Here is a 10,054-nt window from a genome sequence, read left to right on the forward strand (position 1 = left end):
CAATAACACTGAGCAAATACGCGCCAACTACAGTAAATATCTACAGCAATAATGACAATAACAACACCAACAACAACATCAACCACACTTCCCTTTTCTTTAAGGTCAACACAGTTCTATATTTTGTTTGTTGTTTTTTGGTGGGGTTTTCACCCCCTCTTTTCATACATATAAAAAAAAAAATTGAGAAAAAAAAAACAAAAAAAAGACCATGGCAAAACCCAAAATAACTGATGTATAGAAAGATTATTCATAAATGCCAACCAACCAACCTCACATGAGTAAATGGGAAGCTGGAGTCAACTGTTTATTTATATAGCATATACACCTTATATACACCCACTGTTATCCTTATATATATCTCACTACAGACTCAAACCTCCACCCTTTTCCTATTCAACCTTTCACAACATTTTCTTCTATAGCATATTTGTTCCAAACAAGGAACTAAATGAAACCCCCATCTATTCACCCTCTGCTACCCATCCATTTACTTAGATCACTATAGAAACTAATGTTTTTAAAGGTTTTTTTTTTTTTTTTTTTTTTGTCTCTGTTCTTCACTTTTTCTCTACTTCTCTTTCTCTTTAACACTTCCTGTTCAGAAAAAGGAAAAAAAAACATTTAAAACCTAAGAGATAATAATAATAAATAAAAATTAATCTTTTTTCAGAAACCTCAAGGGTCCGAGGGGCCCAGTTACTTAATTCAGATTCTGTAGTGTTAAGTCAAGAAATGGGAGATATATTGACTCCTACACATGGTGTTATACAAACTCAGGTATCCTGCCTGTCTAGAAATATTTTGTACCGATTCCCCTGTGATGGGTGTTATGCATACACACCGAGGCACACGAGGCACAGGGCGAAACACCTCAGCTGTGGAAAAGCTTTTAATTCCTGACTCATATGCTGCTGCTGTTGCTGCTAAATTTCAGGGTGCAGACAGTGTTGTGCGGATATGGAATTCATTTTGTTGCTATCTGGTCTCAAGTTCAATTCCACTGCATGACGCTTTAACCCTTTAAGCATTCAGATTTCTCTGTCGAATGTGATGCTTATTTATTCACATTGATTTTGATTAAACTTGCATCACCTTGTAACTCTGAGATATCAGTAACGTGATTGTTTATTCTTAGAATAACATTGTAGGGTAAGTGTGAAAGGCTGGATCTGGCCAGTTTGAAAATAAAACAGGTAGAGTATTTTGATTAGATATGGCTGGTTTAAATACTAAAGAGTTAAGTAAAGTGTCTTCTACAGAAATCAAAGACTAACCATTTTGTGGATAGAAACTGTAAGGAAGCACATGGTAATGTAGTTAATAGGCTCACTTCCTAACTACAAAGCTTTGGGTTCAAATCTCTATGTGGAACATTTTGAGCTAATGTTTTCTGTTGAAGTCTTGGACTGGTAAGTGCTTTAGTGTAGTTTGAAGCATTGTAATGCTTTGTTCTGTAAACAGGATAAAGTTGTTAAAATCATTTTATAAACCAACACAAAGAAGTGAAAATGATATGTGCACTCTAGTCAATGCAACTTCAACAATACAGATATGTACTCAAGAGCTTAAGTAGTGTGCAATATAGTCTGCAATTAACGTGGCAACTCTTTCATCAGATGCATCAGATGCAAATAGCAAATATGCACAAACACATCAATTGAGAAACATCTGGAGAAATGTGATTCACAAGGCACCATAGTTACCCTCAAGACAACAGAATGGAACATTGGTTATTTGAGGATTAAGGGGGCTATCTTCATTAATAAACTGAATCCATTTATCAGCTATAAATTCAAACTGCATGAAGTGAACTGGTTACTTTAACAATTCCATGTTGCATCCCTTCCACATATCTATACAAAAGACCTCAGCTCATCACCATCTTTCGTTATCTCTTGATTAAAGAGCCTTAACCCTTTTATCAGGAAAGAATAGAGGATGGTTAAGTGTAAACCATTGTTTTGTCTCCCTTACTCCTGTTTTCACTCCTTCATTTGGATAGCTTGTGGATGCAGGCGTGGCTGTGTGGTTAAGAATCTCACATTGCAGCCTATATGGTTTCAGTTTCAGTCCCATTGCACAGCACCTTCGGAAAGTGTCCCAGGTGGAGCAGTGCCTTTGAGTGAATTTGGTAGGTGGAAACTGTGTGGAAGCCTGTTGTATGAATGTATATGCGAGTTGCTTGCTGAAGAGTTTCACTCCCCCACTTTTGCATTCTTTTATCATCTTTTATTTGTTTCAGTCATTAGACTGTGGCCATGCTGGAGCTCTGCCTTGAAGGATTTGTTAAACAAATCAACCCCACTACTTGTTTTTTTTTAAAGCTTACGATATTAGGGATATCACTTCATCAGAAACGATGTGAGATGATTGAATAGAGGGAAATATTGGGTCTTCTGGATACCAGTACCTTTCATATATATATATATATATATGTGTGTGTGTGTGTGTGTGTGTGTGTGTGTGTGTGTGTGTGTGTGTGTGTGTATGTGCGTGTGTGTATACGATAGGCTTCTTTCAATTTCCACTTATGAAATCCACTTACAAGGCTTTGGTCAGCTCCAGACTATAGTAGAAGTCACTTTTACCGAAAGTGCCATCAAGTAGGATTGAACCCAGAACGTTGTGTTTGAGATGTAAACTTCTTACCATGCAGCCACGACTACCAGTTTTATTTTCACGAATTTCCACAATATGAATAAAAACATTTTCATAACCTATTTCAACACTGAACAGTGAGTGCCATCTTTAGGTGAAGAGGTCTAAGGTGCCAGTTATTACCCCAGGAGAATGTGCTGGTGGCATTTTCACTGCATCTCCTATAACAGCTGAATAAAATGAAATATCAGCTGTCAACGAGGATTGAACTTGCTACAACTACTGAAGGTCCTAGCATTTAATCAATTAAGCCTGTTCTGACACTTTGCCAATGTTTAGGGCAGCATTTGGTGAATGCTGCTAGAATTAATGTCTCTCATTTATTTATTTATTTAGTCATCTAAAGAGTTATTGAGAAGGTCTAGGTGTGTATTTTCGTATGTATATATATATGTGTTTGTCAGAGTTTGGGTAGGACACATTCAAGTTTGTGTATGTTTGTGTAATGTTTTAGGTTGTCAGTTAATTCCATTCATTTTCTTCTTTGCTTAAACTGTTTTTACTTTTCTGTTTGTTTTTAATCATTTCCAATGTTATTTGAATTGACATGAAAAATATTTTCATCATAGCATTTTTCAAAATCTCTCTCTCTCCCTCTCTCTAGTATATATATATATATATGTAAAAGCACCATTTGAGCATGATCGTTGTCAAGGCTGCTGACTGCCTCCCGTCCTGGTGGCATGTAAAAAGAACCATTCGAGCGTGATAGTTACCAGTGTCGCCTTACATGTGCTGGTGGCATGTAAAAAATGACGTTGGAGTGTGGTCGTTGCCAGTGCCACCGGAATGGCTCCCATGCAGGTGGCACATAAAAAACACCTTTTGAGCATGGTCGTCGCCAGTACTACGTGACTGGCCCCCATGCCAGTGGCACGTAAAAGCACCCACTACACTCTCGGAGTAGTTGGCGTTAGGAAGGGCATCCAGCTATAGAAACTTTGCCAGATCAGATTGTGCAGATCAAACTGTGCAACCCATGCCAGAATGGAAAACAGACGTTAAACACCGACGATGATGATATGATAAAGACCCTCTTTGGTCATGAATGACCATAAAATTACACCAAGAAAGTTTCTCTCCAAGGCTCAAGTCCAGGCAAGGTTGTTTATGGAAGACCAGCAGTTGAACTCACTACCACATGGTTGTGAGCCCGATGCTCTAAGCACTGAGCCATACACCTCAAGATATCATCATTCAACCGCTCATTTACTCACAGAGTCATTCAATGTCAGCCTTACATGCTGTTGTAGCCACAAGGTGTTACAGACACACATGTATACACGTTGCCATACATGCATATATACATGTTGGTATGTGTTTAGACAGGCATTAGTTCATCTCTAACAAGTATATTATTAGAAATATAATTCTACTCTATTTATACATGGTATTCTATATTTATATATTTTAATGTTCAATGCCTCTTAATATAAGTTCTTCTGATGTCTTGTCTAGCTGTTAGTGAAAGTTTATATATGTAGTTCCTGCATTAGCGATGTTTGAGGTTATGTGACCTCATTGTTAAGCTGTCTTCTCTTCAAATGTTCATTGTGATTGGTGCACAGCTTTGGATAAGCTATGTATTTTTTCGTGTTTTTTTTTGTATGTGTTCAGTTTTTGTGGTTTTGTTTATTTGTTGTCTTTGCTTCTGATTGGTTGTTTAAAAGAACACTTTGTGATTGGTAGAATAGGAAATGTGTGTGTGTGTTAGTGTGTGTGTGTGTGTGTGTGTGTGTGTGTGTGTGTGTGTGAATGTATATTTGTGTAGTATTATGTAAAATGTGTAGCATTATGCGCATGTATATACCCAAACACACTTGAAATACACACTACCCACACATGTACACCTATATATACATATATATGTATGTATGTATGCATAAATGTATATATATATTTGTGTCTATATATTTATATAAATGTGTGTATTTGTATGTATATTATGCGTACATGCATTATGTATGTATATATATATATATATATATATATATATATATATATATATATATATATACGTACATGCACACATACACACACACAAACACACCCGCATAGACACACACACCTATATGCTTATACCTGTATCTGTAAATGTATATATATATATATATATATATATACACACACACACACACACATAGCACATATTGATTGTACAGCTATTTGTCAACAGAAATGATATATTAAGTAGCATCTTAGAGATTTACGAATGTTTTATCAATTTCATTAAATAAAGCTTCATCTAAGTTTACGATCTCGACTTTCAAGAAATTTGTAAAAATCAAAGAATCTCAAAAGGAAACAAATTACAATAAAATAGAAAAAAAAAAAAACAGCAAAAAAAACTAAAATAAAAACGAAACAACAGCAACAACAACAACACAAGCAAGTCTGAGTGAGGAAAGGTGAGAAGTTAAGAAATATAAGACCCAAGATACACACTTCAATATAATGAGTGGATTTATGTTAAACCTAGAGTTACAGTCACTCATTTCTACATAGATATGGTATACAGTACACTGAATCAAGCTTTCTGAGAAGGTATTCGATAATGTAACAATGTACTGGCATGTAGTTATGGATAGTGTAGAATATATATGGGGAAAGGTGCAGGCATGGCTGTGTGGTGAGATATTTGTTTCCCAAACACATGGCTCTGGGTTCAATCCCACAGTGTGTTAAATCTTGGGTGAGTGTCTTCTGCTATAGCCCTGTGTTGGTCAATGTCCTTGTGAGTGAATTTTGGAAATGGAATCTGAAAGAAACCCCTTGGAGACATAAGGCATGTTATAAAAACCTGCCTAGTTGTATGTCTTCATGGTAAGAAACTATTGGTAGCTCACACCTTTATGCTGTGTACATTAAGTGCTATAAGTGTGTGTGTGTGTGTGTGTGTAATAAAAACAAGTGAATATGTTATCTGGTATTTGCTACAATTGTTTCTTTAGGAGTTGTTATTCTGACATAAGCATAGATAGAATGAGCTAAATTGCATAAAACGTTACATAACTCCCAACTCATTAGGCAATTAGGTAAATTTTGGAAAATGAATGGTTTATTTCCTTTGGCAGTTAAAATCTGGGTAAATGGGTTATTTCCCTTGACTGTTTTCGTCTTCTTTCTAAAGTCTGATACTTATTCTGTTGTTCAATTCTTGCCAAATGGCTTAAATTATGAGGATGTAAATAAACCAGCACTGGTTATCAGGTGGTGAGGTGATGGACAAACACAAATAGAATGATAAACACACACATGCATGCACGCCCACACATACACTTAATTCAAAAACACACACATAGAAAGGTTTACTAACACACACTCATACACACACACACACATGCACAGAAACTCATGCACACAAATGCACATGCATAGAATTTACCCAACATGCACACACACACACACACACACACACACACACACACACATCAGCATCACCCTCCTCACACAGAAATTCACAAACACAGACATATAGAATTTCACTCACACACACACACACACACACACACACACACCTAGCAGTTCATTAACAAAGGCATGCATATACATATAAATTCACAAACATACACACACATGTAAACTCACAAACACACACACACATACACAGCCATATGTAAATTCTCAAACACATGCATATAGCAGTTCACTAACACACACATGCACACAAACTCAAATAAAAAAAACACGAAAAAAACACACACACATGTATAGAAGTTCACTAACATGTACACATACGCAAATATTGCAGTTCACTAATACAAACACACACACACACAAATATACACAAACACGCATACATACACACATGCACACACACATGCACAAACACACACACACACACATATACAAACACTCACACAAACATACACACACACACACATACAAACACACACAAACACACGCACACAAACACACACACACACAAACACACACACACACACACACACACACACACACACACACACACAGATCCATATATAGAGGAAAAGATGCAGGTACTCAAATTACATTTCAAGCCATATATAACGAACGAACAACACATTCCTTACAGACGTCAATTCATAGAGAATATTTTTTCAAATGGTTTATGTTGTCTATAAAACTTAAAAAAGTCATGCAATGCACATTGCTTCTTGCTTTGGTTTCTAAAGGTAACAAAAAAAAACAAAAAAACAAAAAGATGAATATCATAATGGTAAAGAGGAAGAAGAGAAAAAAAGGAAGATATGATGAAGAAGAAAGAACTGTGTATGAATGAGTGACACAGAGATGAAGAAGACTGAAGAATACAGCAGAAAAAAAAATAAATAATGCAAATTAAGAAGAAATATAAAACAAAAAATTATATTGAAACCAAAGAATTTATGAAGAAATTTTTTTTACATTATCATTATTATTATTATTATTATTATTATTATTGTTCAGTAGTTTTATTTTTATAACGTGCTTTCACTTCACTACCGAGCGCAGCTCTGTGCGCCTTAGGTATGTGCTGTGGTTTGCTGTGGTGCTCTTATGGTTACTGTATTGAAAGTGTTTTGCGTAGGATGTGTGCTGTGCCCAGTAGTGCAATTTTCTGTATGTTATATATATTTGTAAGTCCTGGTGTTTTTGTTATGTATTTGTCTGAATATTTTTTTATTATACCTAAGGCACCTACTATGATAGGAATTGTTTCTGTTTTTAGATTTTACATTCGAGTTACCTCTATTTCCAGGTCTTTGTAGTTTTTTCTATTATTATTATTATTATTATTATTATTATTATTATTATTATTCGCCCTCCCACCCTCCTTCAGTCAGGCAAGCAAAGCGGTTTTCCTTTGCCTGGTGGCTGTAACAAAAGAGGCTGTTTGCTGGAACTGAAATCCGGAACTATGTGATTGCATAGACACACTTTTTTGGGTAAAAAGACACAAAGAAAATGTAATCATCATTGATAAAATATAATTACTGTTAAGAAAAAAATAATTTACTTACAATTCGTATTTTTTGCTGATGCCACAGGTTGCCCGATGACGGCTGTAGAAGCGATTCTCGAGATCTATTTTTGATTCTCCAATAAGATCATCGAGGCCGACCAGATCCCAATCATATACTTGAACCAAAAGGAGGGATTCCACCGGGAATGTAGCTTCGATTTCAAAGCATCTGAAAGAAAAGGGATCAGGAATAAATATGACTATTCGACAATGGACAACGACATAATGTACATGGGGCATCTAGGAATACATTATCGAATTATGTACACATATATATATATATATATGTGTGTACATACAGATATATGTCATACATACATACATTATATATATATATATATATATATATATATATATATATATATATATACACATGTATACATACATAAATAAATATATGTATGCACAATGGCTTCTTCCAGTTTCCATTTGCCAAATCCACTCAGAAGGCTTTGGTTGGCCCCAGGAACTATAGTAGACATTTAGCCAAGGTGTCATGCTGTGGGACTGAACCCAAGACCACCTGATTTGGAAGCAAGCTTCTTAACCACACAACCATGGCTGAATAAGTAAATGAATAAATAAATAAAGAAAGAAAAGAAGAAAGGAAGAAAGAAAGGAAGAAAGAAGAAGAAAAGACCTGAGGATGAAAATGAAATGGATTTGGAGTGAGAACAGAAAAATAAAGAGACCAGAATGGAAATCATTTCTGCCAAAAAGAGTTTCTTTCGGCTTATCAGAATGTTAAAGGTTGGGTTGCTGAGAAATATCTCTGAACATATCTCTGTCTAGACTGTTTCCCTTTGAGGAATGGTGAGTTACCAAGAACTTAATCAAAGAGACAAAAAAACAAAAACAAAAAAAAAAATAAAAAAGCAAATATAAAATTTGTTTGATAGACAAAATCTCACGAATGCATATATGTGTAAGAATACATGTATGTGTGTATGTATATGTATGTATGGTATATGTATGTATGTATATGTGTGTGCATGTTTGTAAGAGAAACAGAGAGAATGAGGGAGGGAGGGAGGGAGGTCACTTTTAATTAAGTGTTTTTATTTGCTTTGTTTTTTGTTTTGCATTTTCTTGTTGTTTTTGTTGTTGCTTTTGCAGCAGAGTTAATAATTTCATTATCTTTGAAAAAAAAAAAAAATCTTATCTCAAAGAAATGGTGTTTGAAAACATTAAAAAAAAAAAAAAAGCAGACAAACTTCAAGTGGTACATTTTCTGATTTCATTTATTATTCTCTATCAAATGAACAGAAATTAGCAATGACATGCATTACTTAATTCCATGTCCAAATGCTTATTCGAGGTTTTTTAATCAAAATTAAAAACAAAAATTACTACTACTACCACTACTACTACTACTACTACTACTACTACCACAACCTCCATTACCACCACCACCACTACTGCCACCACAACCACTACTACCACAATCATCACCACCACTATCACTACCACTACTACCACTGCAACCACCAAAGCCACCACCACCACCACCACCACTACCACCACAGCCCCTACTACCACAATCACCACCAGCACCACCACCACTACCACCACAGCCACTACTACCACAATCACCACTACCACCATCACCACACTACTATTACTACTACTACTACTACCACCACAATACTACTACTACCATGAAAATCATGACCACCATGACCACCACCACCACCAATACCACCACCACTACTACTACTACTACTATCACAACCTCCACTACTACTGCTACTACCACTACCACTGCTGCCACCATAACTGCTACTACCACAACGACGACCACCACCACCACTACAGCCACCACCACCACCACCACCACCATCACCACTACCACAGCCACTACCACTACGACGACGACGATGACGACGACGACCACCACCACCACTACTACTAAGTAACTAACTAATTAACTAATAGCAAATTATTAAGTGAAGTGCAATTAAAAAGCTTTGGCGAACAGAACAACTATTCTTTTCTTGTGTAAGAAAGAGACTTCACCATCCACCTATCCATCCCTCCCTCCATCCATCCATCCAATTGGCCAACAAGCCAACCAACCAACCAACAGACCAGCTGGCCAGCCAGCCAGCTGCATGATTATAATCTTGTTATGTCAAAGTGCAATATTCAGTTTAAACTATTTCCTTATTGTGAGAAAAAAGTTCAACAACAATCGTTGTTCTCTGCAGCTGACATAAGAAAAGCAAACAAACAAAGAAACAATTTAGAATAAATAAATAAAAAGCAACAAAAAATAAACAGAAAAGAAACAAAAAGAAATTTAAGGAATTTGAAGGGATGAAAACGAAAAGTTTTTTTCTTTTTTCCTTTTCTTACAAACGTAAAGAAGCTAAGCTTATATATACACACACATATGCATATATATATATA

The 10,054-nt window shown here is 35.7% G+C and overlaps 1 protein-coding gene across 15 annotated transcripts in view; it reads right to left on the minus strand.

Moving 5' to 3' along the window:
* Nucleotides 1–10,054, minus strand: part of LOC106870412 (otoferlin) — a 532,367-nt gene that overhangs the window by 213,120 nt on the left and 309,193 nt on the right. For all 15 annotated transcript variants that reach the window (XM_089340507.1, XM_089340505.1, XM_089340502.1 and 12 more), the window contains one exon: nt 7,644–7,814. In XM_089340507.1, the coding sequence (XP_089196633.1) occupies nt 7,644–7,814 (171 nt within the window). The remainder of the gene's footprint in view (nt 1–7,643; nt 7,815–10,054) is intronic.

This window comes from Octopus bimaculoides, chromosome 23 (assembly GCF_046866305.1).
Source record: "Octopus bimaculoides isolate indiv1 chromosome 23, ASM4686630v1, whole genome shotgun sequence".
Lineage (NCBI taxonomy): Eukaryota > Metazoa > Mollusca > Cephalopoda > Octopoda > Octopodidae > Octopus > Octopus bimaculoides.